At 58.8% G+C, this 12,656-nt stretch overlaps 1 protein-coding gene across 2 annotated transcripts in view; it reads right to left on the bottom strand.

The window, feature by feature from the left end:
• Positions 1-1,044: 1,044 nt before the first annotated feature.
• LOC138811006 (ultra-long-chain fatty acid omega-hydroxylase) overlaps positions 1,045-12,656 on the bottom strand; it is a 30,878-nt gene continuing 19,266 nt past the window's right edge. For both annotated transcript variants that reach the window (XM_069998465.1, XM_069998464.1), the window contains 10 exons: positions 9,166-9,219; positions 8,916-9,043; positions 8,588-8,712; positions 6,422-6,689; positions 5,117-5,183; positions 4,868-4,997; positions 3,889-4,022; positions 3,091-3,155; positions 2,926-3,008; positions 1,045-2,337 (listed from right to left, as the gene is read on the bottom strand). In XM_069998465.1, coding sequence (XP_069854566.1) covers positions 2,103-2,337; positions 2,926-3,008; positions 3,091-3,155; positions 3,889-4,022; positions 4,868-4,997; positions 5,117-5,183; positions 6,422-6,689; positions 8,588-8,712; positions 8,916-9,043; positions 9,166-9,219 — 1,289 coding nt within the window. In that variant the 3' untranslated portion in view covers positions 1,045-2,102. The remainder of the gene's footprint in view (positions 2,338-2,925; positions 3,009-3,090; positions 3,156-3,888; positions 4,023-4,867; positions 4,998-5,116; positions 5,184-6,421; positions 6,690-8,587; positions 8,713-8,915; positions 9,044-9,165; positions 9,220-12,656) is intronic.

Genomic DNA, 12,656 nt, shown 5'->3' on the forward strand with positions numbered 1-12,656 from the left:
GTAATACTGACTCCTCAGGAGGCTGAAATCTGAGGATCAACGTTAGAAGCAGCCTGCACAGGAAAATCCATAAGATTCATCTGAAACCACCAAAAACCTGGAAGTGGAGCTGTGGCTCAAAGTGGTAGAGTGCTTGCTTTAAAACCTCAGGGACAGGTCCCAGGCCCTGAGTTCAAGCCCCATAACTGACAAAAGAACACCTGCCCATTTATGTTTAGTATGACACTATTCACAATAACCCAGTCATGAAAACAGCCTATGTGCCCATCAATGGATAAATGAATGTGTTTTAACTGTATTTTTTTTGTCTTTTCTTTTTTGGTACTGGGATCTAACCCAGGATGTTGCACTTGCTAGGCAAGCGCTTTGCCACTGAGCTATATATCCCAGCCCCAAATGAATGTTTTTAAAAAAATGTTGCTTATATGGAGTGTTATTTAGCCATAAAAATGTCACGATGATGACATAAAGACGAAATGATGTCATGCATGAAAATAAATGGACCTAGAGATCATGCCAGATGAAACAAGCAAGACTCAGGTAATATCAGGGGGTTGGAGGCATGGCTCAACTGGTAGAGCACCAGCCACTGAGGGAAAGTGTCAGATACCGAGTTTGAGTTTTGGTCTTGAACAAAATAAATAAAGTTTACCTCACGTGGAACCTACAGTTAAAGAAGACATAAAAGTAGAAAGGGGGATTATTAGGAAACAGGAAGGAGTCCAAAGGAGATATAAAACTAGGTATGGTGACTCACACCTGTAATCCTAACTGCTCAGAAGTCTAAGATCTGGAGGCTTTAGGTTTCAGGCCAATCTAGGCAAAAAGTTCATGAGACCCCATCTCAACCAATACAAAGCTGGACACAGTGGTACACACCTGTCTATCAGGAAGCATCAATAGGAGGATCAGTCCAGCTGTGATCATGGAGCCAGATCCTATTTTAAAAAACAAGGAAAGCTAACCGAGCTAGAGTTGGAAGAGCGGCTGACACCGTAGAGTGTCTGACAGGTGCAAATCAGAATAGCAGAGCCAGCCAAGGCATCAAGTGCAAATATTTTATTTGGAAATGACAAGAATTCAACAGCGAATGGTCTCAGGGAGTTGATCTCGGGAACCCAGCAGGACAGTGGGGAGGTGAGATGGGAAGGTGGGGGGAGGGGTCAGAAGTGAAAGGAAGAGAGAGCACCAAACACAAATCCTCAGTATTGTTCCTCCCAGAGCGAGGTAGCCGGGGTCTTTACCCCCCCAGACCGGATACCAGGCTGCTTGATAGGGCAGAGGTCCTGTGAATGTCCTGTCAGGGACTCCAGCCGTGAACATCAGGCCTGCACACACGGTCACTCAAATCCAAGGAGCTGGGCTTGGCCCGCACACGACCCGGAATCTGCCTGTGGTCTCCCGGCCGTCCAGCAGAGGGAGCGACTCCCCCATGGAAGCGAGGGCCGAGCCCATCAGCTGTGCCCGGGCTGGCGGTGCTTTGCCAGTGACACCTGCCCGCTCTGGCTTTTATTCTTCAAAATCAGAACAGGCAGCAAGAAGGAAGGGGCTTCGCGGGGGATCTGGGTTTATCAAACGACGAAAGCCCAAGTCTGACTGCAGACTTGGGGTCCTGAGCTGTCCCCACGTGACTCGAGGGGCTCCCGGATCCCACCCTGGGCTCCAGCTTCGCGGTCCGCCGCGGTCCTCCGCGTGGAAGCCAGCCAGCCTGGTCCAGCCAGCGGGGAGGCGGGGCTTGACACCTCAGAAGCCTGTGGGCGGGGCACGAAACACGACACCGCGGGGGCGTGGCCTGCCATTCGTTCCTGGGAGGCATGGCTTAAGGCAAGGGGCATGGCGGGCATGGCTTGCACAGCCTGGTCTCTCAAGCCCAGGGGCGGATAGAGGCGGGATAAGGATGTCAGGGGGCGGGGCCTTCGCCTTGGGGGCGTGGCCACAACCAACCGGCTGCTGCTGCTAGCGGAGCCCGGCCCTTGAGGAATGAAGCCTGGACTTCGAGGGGGCGTGGCTTATTCTCTTGGGGCGTGGCCTGCGCCATCAGGGCGTGGCCTGTCCCCCTCCTGGGCGGGAATGTGGCTTCCTTGGATCTCTCTGGGCGGGGCCTAGGCCTTATTGGGCGGGGCCTGGGCCTCCTGGGCGGGGCCTGGGCCCGGGTCCGTGGCGGCCCGCGGAGGCAGCCGCTCCACGTTGAGCCAGATGCCGTTCTCGGTGCGGAGGATGAGCTCGGGCTTCCGCCGCACCTTGCGCGTGCGGTCCACGCTCAGGCGGAAGCGCAGCAACGTCAGCGCCACGACCACGCGCATCTCCGCCATGGCGAAGCTCTGTCCGATGCAGTTCCTGGGGGACGAGTGACAACGAGGTGAGACTTCGAGAAGCTCAGGGCCGGGCCCCTGAGCTGGGCAGGGTCCCTGAGCTGGGCCCCTGAGCTGGGCCCCTGAGCTGGGCCCCTGAGCTGGGCCGGGCCCCTGAGCTGGGCCGGGCCCCTGAGCTGGGCCCCTGAGCTGGGCCCCCTGAGCTGGGCCCCTGAGCTGGGCCCCTGAGCTGGGCCCCTGAGCTGGGCCGGGTCCCTGAGCTGGGCCGGGCCCCCTGAGCTGGGCCGGGCCCCCTGAGCTGGGCCGGGCCCCTGAGCTGGGCCCCTGAGCTGGGCCCCTGAGCTGGGCCGGGCCCCTGAGCTGGGCCCCTGAGCTGGGCCCCTGAGCTGGGCCCCCTGAGCTGGGCCCCTGAGCTGGGCCCCCTGAGCTGGGCCCCTGAGCTGGGCCCCTGAGCTGGGCCGGGCCCCTGAGCTGGGCCCCTGAGCTGGGCCGGCGCCGGCAGGGTCTCCTGCTTTCCTGGGGAGGGGTCCGTGCAGAACGGACTGGGGTTGGAGGGAATGACGGGTGGGGAGGGCGTGGTCGCCGCCGCCCCGGGGGAAACTGAGTCCCTTACCTGGGCCCCGCAGAGAAGGGTACGTAGGCCAGCGGCGACCGCTGCTGTGGCTGGTCGGGGTCGAAGCGGAAGGGGTTGTACACCTAGACGGAAGAGCCTGGGGTGAGCCTGGGGGCGGGGCTAGCCCAGACTGACGGCTCCGCAGCCCCACGCGCACGCGCTCACCTTGGAGTCAGGCCACACCGTGGGGTTGTGGTGGGTTCCGTAGATGCTGATCAAACAGATGACTCCTGTGGGGACAGACCAAGGTCACGGGGGCGGGCGGCAGGGTCAGGAGGCCTCCTCCACCAACGCCCCCTCCCTCCCTCCCCAGATCCACTTTATTCTCGGGAGCCATCTGCCGCCACTTCCCAATCATCCCTCTCTAGAAACTTCTTGGGCCCTGTCTACTCCCCCTGCCTCTCCCTACCACCTCCCCCAGCTGCCATGGCTGGCCCGGCCGGTCACCGCCTTGGCGCCCTGCTGCCCTCGGGCTGGAGGGCAAGGCCCCTCACAACCCGCACCCTTGAAGACGGGCCTCCTCCCGAACGGAAGCCCCCTGGCCTTCCTCCCTTCCTCCCTTCCTCCCCAGGACGGATGAAAACATCCCCCCATTTATGAGCATCCTCTCCCCTCCCGTCTCTCCCTGGAACCCATCCCTCACCCCACACAGCTGGGAAGATCTGTGTGTGTAACAGCCCACAGGCCAGGTGGATTGACACCCAAGGCCTAGGTCTTGGAACTTTCTAGATTCCCAACCTTGATCACCAAGGGACAGTTGGAATTTAAAAGAGTCCCCTGCCATCTTGCCCCTTTCCTGGGGCCAGCTGGCCACCCCAGTTCCTTCCTTCCTACCCGGGCTCGCTCTTCCCCAGCTCCCCTATATGACACACTTGGTTTCACCAGTCACCCTCCAAAGCAACAGGCCCAGCTAGCCAGCTGCCCCGTGCAGCCAGGCCCCTGAGCGGGGCACACGGTGCGCACCTTTGGGGATGACACGCCCATCTGGAAGTTTGATGTCCTCTGTGCAGCGGCGGGAGACCAGGGTCACCGGTGGGAACTGGCGCAGGCTCTCCTTGATGCACATGGTGGTGAAGGGCAGCTGCGTCAGATCATCCCTGCAGAGCAGAGGGGCGTGACTCCCCAGCACACGCATGCGTGCACACGCGCACACATGCAGGCAGAGAAGCAGCTTCAGGAGTGCCTGAGTTCAAGCCCCAGGACCAACACACACACACACACACACACACACATTAGACCACTGACTAATCAAAATAGCTAAGTTCCATGGGGGAGGGATGGGGGTGTATTTTGGGACTTTTTGTTTTGATTGTTGTTACTGTCACGTGTAGATCCATCCATCTGCCTCCACCTTCTGAGTGCTGAGATTATCGGGATGCACCACCATGCCAGGCAGGCTTGTTTTGTTTTGGTTGGCTGATTGCTTCCCCTTCTCCCCCGCCCCCCCCCCCCCCCCCCCCCGTTCTGAGGCCTGGGCACTGTCCCTGAGCTTCTTTTGCTCAAGGATAAGCAGTCTACCACCTGAGCCACAGCACCACTTCTAGCTTTTTCTGTTTATGTGGTACTGAGGAATTGAACCCAGGGCTTTATCTGTGCTAGGCAAGCACTTTACCACTAAGCCACATTCCCAGCTCGTGATTGCTTTTTTGCTTTGCTTCTTTGTTGTGGAACTTGAACCCAGAGCTTCATATGTTAGGCAAGCTTTCAACAATAGGAGTTACAATCCCAGCTGGTGTTCCTTCCTTCCTTCCTTCTTTCCTTCCTTCCTTCCTTCCTTCCTTCCTTCCTTCCTTCTGTGTGTATGGGTGGGTATTGGAGGCTTGAAATCAGGGCCTCTTGCTTCGCTTTCGTACCCAAGGCTGACACTCTACCCCTTGACCATGCCTCCCTTCTGGTTTTCTCTTTGGCTTCCCTCTTCAGCCCCCTGACTTTCCACACTGACCACTCCAGTTCCTCCAGATCCCGGCCTTTCATGACTTCCTGGATCTCTTCCCGGCACTTCTCCTGGTATTCGGGGTACTTGGCCAAGTTGAACAGCACCCAGGACAGCCCGCTGGATGTGGTGTCGTGACCTGCAAGCCCAGGGGGGGATGGGAAAGACCACACCTCAGCAGACGGGAGCAGGTGCTTTTGCCACCCAGGGGCTCCCAGTGCCCTTTTCAGTGCTCACTCAGCCACCCCTGTACCTTACCCTCAAACATGAAGGTGTCCGCCTCGGCTCGGATGTCCTCATCGGACAGTTCCTTCCCGTCTTCATCCTGGAAAGAACAGGAGAGGGTGCGCAGTGAATTTCTGCTCCCCCACTACTCCAGAGGCCCCCCCCCCAAGGAAGCTGTAATGCCACTAATTAATCTAGTTGTGTGTGTGTGTGTGTGTGTGTGTGTAGTGCTGGAATGGAAACCAGGGCCTTGTACATAGTAGACAAGGGCTCCACCGCAGAGCCCCAGCCTGGGTGATAGGATGTTATGATGTGGTTCATTGTTGACCAAAATGTCATTGTGTGGTGCTTAGCTTTATCTTCTAAGCAGTCTTCAACACCACATTTCCCACTGATGCCCCAACAACTGTCATCAGATCGTTATTATTATTATTAATCAGTGGTAGTGGGGGTGGTGATGGAGGGACTAAGATCTGAAGTCAGGGCTTCAAACTGGACTTGTTGGGTAGGTGTTGCCAAGCCATGCCTCCAAGACCTGTCTCCAGGTCTTATGATCACCGTAATTGAGGAAACTGAGGAGAAGAGTAATGGGACCAAGATCAAAAATATAAATGAGTCTGATGCTGCTAGCCTCTGGGAGGCTGAGATCTGAGGATCACGGTTCAAAGCCAGCCCAGGCAGGGAAGTCTGGGAGACTCTTATCTCCAACGAACTACCTGAAAACCAGAAATGGAGCTGTGGCTCAAATGGTACAGCGCCAGCCCTGAGTGAAAGAGCTGAGGGACAGCGCCCAGGCCCCGAGTTCAGGGCCCAGGACCGACAAAAACAAATCATCAACAAGGAAAAACGATCCAAAGTCCTGGGTTAGTTTCTAAGGGCTGGAATCCTTCGTGTTAGATTAAAGCAGCCGGGCCGCCTGCAGGGCCCGCGGTGGCGGCCCGGCCCCCTGAGACCCCGGCCTGGCCCCCTGCCCACCCCCGACCCGCCCCCCCAGGTCTCCCCCGGCCCGGCCCCCCGACCCCCCGACCCGGCCCCCCCCAGGTCTCCCCCGGCCCGGCCCCCCGACCCCCGCCCGGCCCCCCCAGGTCCCCCCCCGCCCGGCCCCCCGACCCCCCCCCGACCCGGCCCCCCCAGGTCTCCCCCGGCCCGGCTCCCCCCAGGTCCCCCCCGGCCCGGCCCCCGCCCGGCTCCCCAGGCCCGGCCCCCCGGCCCCCGCCCGGCTCCCCAGGCCCGGCCCCCCCCAGGTCCCCCCCGGCCCGGCCCACCCCCGGCCCGGCCCCCCAGACCCCCGCCCGGCTCCTCCGCCCCGGCCCCCCGGCCCCCGGCCGGCCCCCTCGCCTTGGCCAGCAGCAGCACGTCGATGAAGTCCAGCGTCCGGCCCTGCTTGGCCTTCAGCCAGGCCTCGGCGCCCTGCCGCCGCAGCGCCCGCCGCCGCTCCTGGATGACCTCGGTGGTGAAGCGGTGCACCACGTCGCAGGCCCGGCGGTAGCGCCGCCCGTCGGCCGTCCGGTAGTAGATGCAGTCCGGGTAGTGGTGCAGCCGGTACTGGCGCCGCACCACCAGCGCGCTCAGCTCGATGATGGCCGAAATGTAATCGCTCATCTTCCTGCCGGGAGCAAGAGGAGCCGTGAGCCGCCCGGCCCCGACCCCGACCCGGCTCCCACCTCCACCGGGCGATTCGTTAGATGGAGTAACGGAAGCGCGTCCTTCGGGCAGGGCGGGTGGGCTGGGGGATGGAAAGCAGGACCAGCGGCCAGGTGAGGAGCCACGCCCCTGGGGCCTAGCCGCGCCCCCAGCGCCGAGGCGTGCCCTGGACCGCCGGACCACCCCCTAACGCTAGCCACGCCCCTAGTCCGTAACTACGCCTCAGCATAAGGCACGCCTCTGCGGTGCCACGCCCCCTCACTGCCTAACCCCGCCCCGCCCTAGGCTCCGCCCCCAGCGCCCAGGCCTCCCTGACTGCTGGACCACAGTAGCCACGCCCCTACCACTGAACTACACCTCCCAGGAACACATGCCTCCTCAGTGTCACGCTCCCTGCCTAGCCCCGCCCCCGACGCTGAGCCGCGCCCAACCAGTGTGCCGGGTTACCCACCCCAGCAGGGAACCACGCCCCTTCTACAGAGCCACGCCTCCAGCCGCGAGCCCCGCCCTCAGCAGAGGATGAATGAACCAAGGTAATAATTACTATGTTCATTCATCCAACAAATATGAAGCACCTGAGTGTCAGGACAACTGCCACACCATTTCACCCCAAAAGAATCAGACACTGAAGCCGGGCGCTGGTGGCGCACGCCTGTAATCCTAGCTACTCAGGAGACTGAGATCTGAGGATCGCGGTTCAAAGCCAGCCCTGGCAGGAGAGACTGTGAGACTCTTATCTCCAATAAAACACCAGAAAACCGGAAGAGACGCTGTAGCTCAAGTGGTAGAGCGCTCGCCTTGAGCTGAAGAGCTGAGGGACAGCGCCCAGGCCAGAGTTCAAGCCCCACGACCGACAAAAAAAAAAAAAAAGAATCAGGCACTGTCGCCTCAGTGAAACAGGGAAACTGAGGCTCGGGATGCACTGGTGGCACACACCTATGATCTTGACACTTGGGAATTTGAAGTAGGAGAATGATGAATTTGAGGTCAACCTGGGCTACATAGCGATAGTCCCCAAATAAAGGCCCAGAGGGTGGCTCACACCTGTAATTCTAGCCATTGGGGATTGGGGATTGGGGGGAAGGGGACGTGAGGATCTCAAGGATCACAGTTCATAGTCAGGCTAAGAAAGCAAACAAGACTGCATCTCAGCCAACGAGCCGGGCATGGTCACATACATCTGTGATCCCAGCTACCTGGAAGACATAAATAGGAGGCTTGTAATCTGAAACCAGTCCTGAGGGGAAAAACTGTAGACTCTGTTGGTGGGGGGAACTAAAATGAAAAGGGGACATGACTCAAGTGGCTAGAGCACCTGCTCAGCAAGCACAAGGGCTGAATTCAAATATTAATACTGCCAAAAAGAAAGAAGGAAAGGAGCTGGGCACTGGCGGCTTACACCTGTACTCTTAGTTACTCAGTAGGAGACTGATATCTCAAGGATCATGGTTTGAGGCCAAGCTGAGTAGAAAAGCCTGAGACATTCTTTCTGGCCAAGCTGAGTAGAAAAGCCTGAGACATTCTTTCTCCCAATAACCATCTCAAATCAGAACTGGAGACGTGGTTCAAGTGGAAAAGTGCCAGTTGTGAGCAAACAAGCCACTCAAGAGCAGGAGACCCTCAATTCAAATGCGGGTATTGGCAAAATAAATAAATCAAAGAACAATATGGGGAGGGGTGGGCTGCTTCTGCAGAATCGCACCCGTCTTTGTGGACAAATGAAGGTGGGGGGAGTAGCATTTTGGGAGCAGTCACGGCGTGCAAGTCCTTGATTTGCACCATTGATGCTCACAGGGTGACCAGGGGCCATTGCGGGTAGGGCTGGTAAGGAAACTGAGGCTGGAGGGAGGCCTCACTCACTCCTGGCAGTTGCTGCTGTGGGTGAACACACACTTCTGGAGGCTGTCCAGGGTCATGAGGCTCACGTGCTCAAACATGTCGAAGGAGGCCATGGAGCCCTGGCCCATCTGACGCCGCCATTTCGCCTGGAAGAGACACAGACACACACACACACACACACACACACACACACACACACACACACACACACACACACGTGGCCGCATGGGCGTGGTGATCACAGGGCCTGGTTTGTGACCCTGGGAAGGGAGGCCCCCCGCAACACCCCCCTATCCAGCCTCTCCCCACCCATCCCCCGCCCACACCAGTCCAGGGCCCGCACACTCACATGCATAATGTCTGAGCACTGGTTGAAGATTTTCATGTAGGGTTTCAGGATGTCGAAGTGGAAGGCGGGCGTGAGCATGCGCCGATGGCGGCTCCATTTGTCACCTTTGCTGAGCAGAAGTCCGTCCCCTAGGGCCCGAGGGTGGAAGTTGGGGGGCCTCTCCTGCTCCTCCACATCCCCTTCCCCCCCTTCTTTGCCCCCTGCCCCCTTCCTTCAAGTCCCCACCCCGGCCTCCCCTCCATTCCCTCACCCAGCCAGGGCGTCAGGAAGCTGTAGAAAAAGTCATCCTTGGGAGCCACGGCAGCTGTGGAGAGAGTTGAGGTCAGCTGGGCACGAGCGGCTCACACCCGTCACCCCAGCTCCATCAGGAGGCTGCGAGCTGAGAATCACAGTTCGAAGTCGGCCCAGGCAAAAAAGCCCCCGTGAGACTCCTGTTTCCAACAAATGACTCAAAAAGGCAGAAGTGGCGCTGTGGCTCAAGGGGTAGAGCGCTTGCCTTAAGCAAAAGCTCAGGAACAGAACCGAGACCCTGAGTTAAGCAGGGGAGTGGGGGGGGTTGGGAGGGTGGGGGGTGGTAGGGAAGAGGCCATAGTTCATAGTTCAAAGATGCACATCTGACCCTTGACCTCTGCCCATGTCATGCCTTGGTTCTGCTTTCCGGGCCCTGACCTCCGGTCTCTTCCCCGCCAGTCCAGTCACTCCTCCCAGGGCTCCTGAAGGCCAAGTTCAAGCTCAGCCTAGCACCCAAGGCTCTGCCTTGCCCTCCTGAGAACCCCAGGTCGTGGGGCCTGAACTCTGGGCCTGGGCGCTGTCCCTCAGCTCTTCAGCTCAAGGCAGGTTCTCTACCACTTGAGCCACAGCGCCACTTCTGGTTTTCTGGTGGTTTATTGGAGATCAGAGACTCAAGGACTTTCCTGCCCAGGCTAGCTTTGATTCTTGATCCTCAGATCCTCCTGAGTAGCTAGGATGACAGGCAGGTGACACAGGCTGGCTCCATTCTTTTCTGCCAGCTCAAGCCACCGGGATGTCCCCTCCCTTCCCCTCCCACCCCGCCCTCTCCACCCTCCCTCACGGTCCTCCCTGCGGGCTCCTAGTAGAAATAATCTCCCAGGTCACACACCAGTCAAGCTCTATAGCACTAGTGACTCAGCTCCTCTTCAAAGCCCCGCCTCCGTTCAGCCCTGGCTCAAGATGGTGCCGCCCTCCTCAGGCCCCATTGGATGCCAGAGAAGCATCACCCAGTGACTCCCACCCTCTGCCCTCAGCCTCTGGCCTGGATGTGGCTACTGCTCTCCCTCTGACCCCACCAAACAAGGGGTTGTATGCACCCAGGGGTGGACTTGGAGAAAGACCACATTGATTATCGATACTTGAAACTTTTCATTGGTGAAGCAATGAGTGAATCAAAGGATGGCCGACTGAAAGAGCAAGTTAATGGATGGGTGGAGAGATGGATGGGGAAGTGAATGAGTGAATGGGGAGGGGGTGGATTGCTGGAGAGGTGGGTAGATGAATGGATGGATTGTGGGTGGGTGGATAGAGGATGGATAGACTAGTGGGCAGAAGGACAGAGAGACTGCTGTATGGATGATTAGATAGATAGATAGATAGATAGAGGAGTAGATGGATCACTGGAAAAGTGGGTGGATGGATGATGGGTGGGTGGATGGCTGATGGATTCATGAAAGGATGTTGGGTGGATGATGAATGGATGATTGATGGATGGGTAGATGGATGGATAGGTGTATGTATTCATGCATGGTCTCCTTGTGGACAGGTTAGTGGGTAGATGGATGGGTGGATGGATGGAGAGATGGATGAGTGGATGGATGGGTGGGTGGGTGGGTGGATGGATGGTGGATAGGTGGATGGTGGGTGGATGGATAGTGGATAGATGAGTGAATGGGTGGATGGATGGGTGAATGGATGGATAGATGGATGGATGGGTGGGTGGATGGATGGATAGATGGGTGGATGGATGGTAGATAGATAGGTGATGGATGGGTGCATGGGTGGATGGATGGTGGATAGTTGGGTGAATGGGTGGATGGATGGTAGATGGATGGGTGGAGAGGTGGGTGGATGGGTGGATGGAGGGTGGATAGATGGGTGAATGGGTGGATGGATGGTGGATGGGTGGATAGGTGGGTGGATGGATGGATAGGTGGATGGATGGTAGATAGGTGGATGGATGGGTGGATGGCTGGTGGATAGATGAGTGAATGGGTGGATGGGTGGGTGGATGGGTGAATGGATAGATGGGTGGATGGATGGTAGATAGATAGGTGATGGATGGGTGGATGGATGGATGGGTGGATGGATGGTGGATGGGTGGATGGTGGATGGGTGGATGGGTGGATGGATGGTGGATGGGTGGATGGGTGGATGGATGGTGGATGGGTGGATGGGTGGATGGTGGATGGGTGGATGGGTGGATAGGTGGGTGAATGGGTGGATGGATGCAGGCACGCACAGGTGACCCCCCTTTCTATACACTGGACAGCTTTGGGACCCAGTGGGGAGGGGACCGGATGGTAGTGGCTGAAGCTGCAGTGACGTCACCGGGACTCCGCCTTGGCCGCGCGCGCACGCGCTCCCGGGGCCGCGCGCCCGCCCAGCGCGCCCAGCGCCGCCCCCCCCCCCCCCCGCACCCCCAGGCGGGGCGCTGCCCGGCCCGGCCCGGCCCGCGGTGACTGGGCTCCACGCCCTGCCCGCGGGCGCGCAGGGCGGCGTGGGAACGGGAAGCGACGCGCGGCCGCGGAGCAGGAGGGCGGAAAGGGAGACGGCCGAAGTCGGAGGCGGCTTCCCGGCGGCGGCGGCGGCACGCGGGCGGGAGGCCGGCCTGCCTTGCCTCTTCTGGCAGGGCGCCCAGGCCGGGGCGCCGGCTGTTGCTCTAGCTCCCGGTGACCTCCAGATACAGCGCCTTTTCCTCGCAGTCGCCTTTCCTCCCCCGCCCACCCGACTTCCCAGCACGTCCCCGCATCTGTACTGACGGGCTGCCTGGCAAACTCCTAGGCATCCTTCAAAACCCACCGGCATCAAGTCCTCTCCCCAGAGGAACCTTCCTGACGCTGGGCGCCAGGCTGCCTCTCGCATCCTCCCCCTCCACCTGGAAGGGCTGGTGATGCCTACCTGGGAGGAAGTGCGATCAGGAAAACACCAAGGCCCCCAGCACCAAGGAGCTCCTTGCACACAACGCCGCACGTTAGGCGTCACAGCTTGGTCCTGGCACTACCCAATTGTGTCTAGCTAGACATTACTGTCTTCCTCACAGTATCGCCCAGAGACTAGATGCTCATTAGACACGGGTGTAGAGCCAGGCGCCAGTGGCTCACGCCTGTCATCCCAGCTACTCGGGAGGCTGACATATGAGGATCGTGGTTTGAAGCCAGCCCGGGCAGGAAGGTCCCCATGAGACTCTGATCTCCAATGAACCCAAAAGCTGGAAATGGAGCTGTGGCTCAAGTGGTAGAGCGCCATCCATGAGCGGGCAGACACAAGGCGCAGACCCGGCAAACCCGAGAGAACGGGTTAGAGATCCCCCAGAGGAGAAAGCTGGGTGGTTGCTCAATGGGCACAAAGTATTTATAGGGTGATGAAATGCTTTGAAACCAGGGATTGCACAACGTTATGAACACACCGATTAGCACTGACTGCTTTCTTTGAAATCGTGAATTGTATGTTAGATGAACTCACCTTAAAAAGAACATAAACTGGGCGTAGTGGCATATACCTATAATC

Source organism: Dipodomys merriami, unplaced genomic scaffold (assembly GCF_024711535.1).
Source record: "Dipodomys merriami isolate MVZ:Mamm:240054 unplaced genomic scaffold, mDipMer1.0.p SCAF_519, whole genome shotgun sequence".
Taxonomy (NCBI): domain Eukaryota; kingdom Metazoa; phylum Chordata; class Mammalia; order Rodentia; family Heteromyidae; genus Dipodomys; species Dipodomys merriami.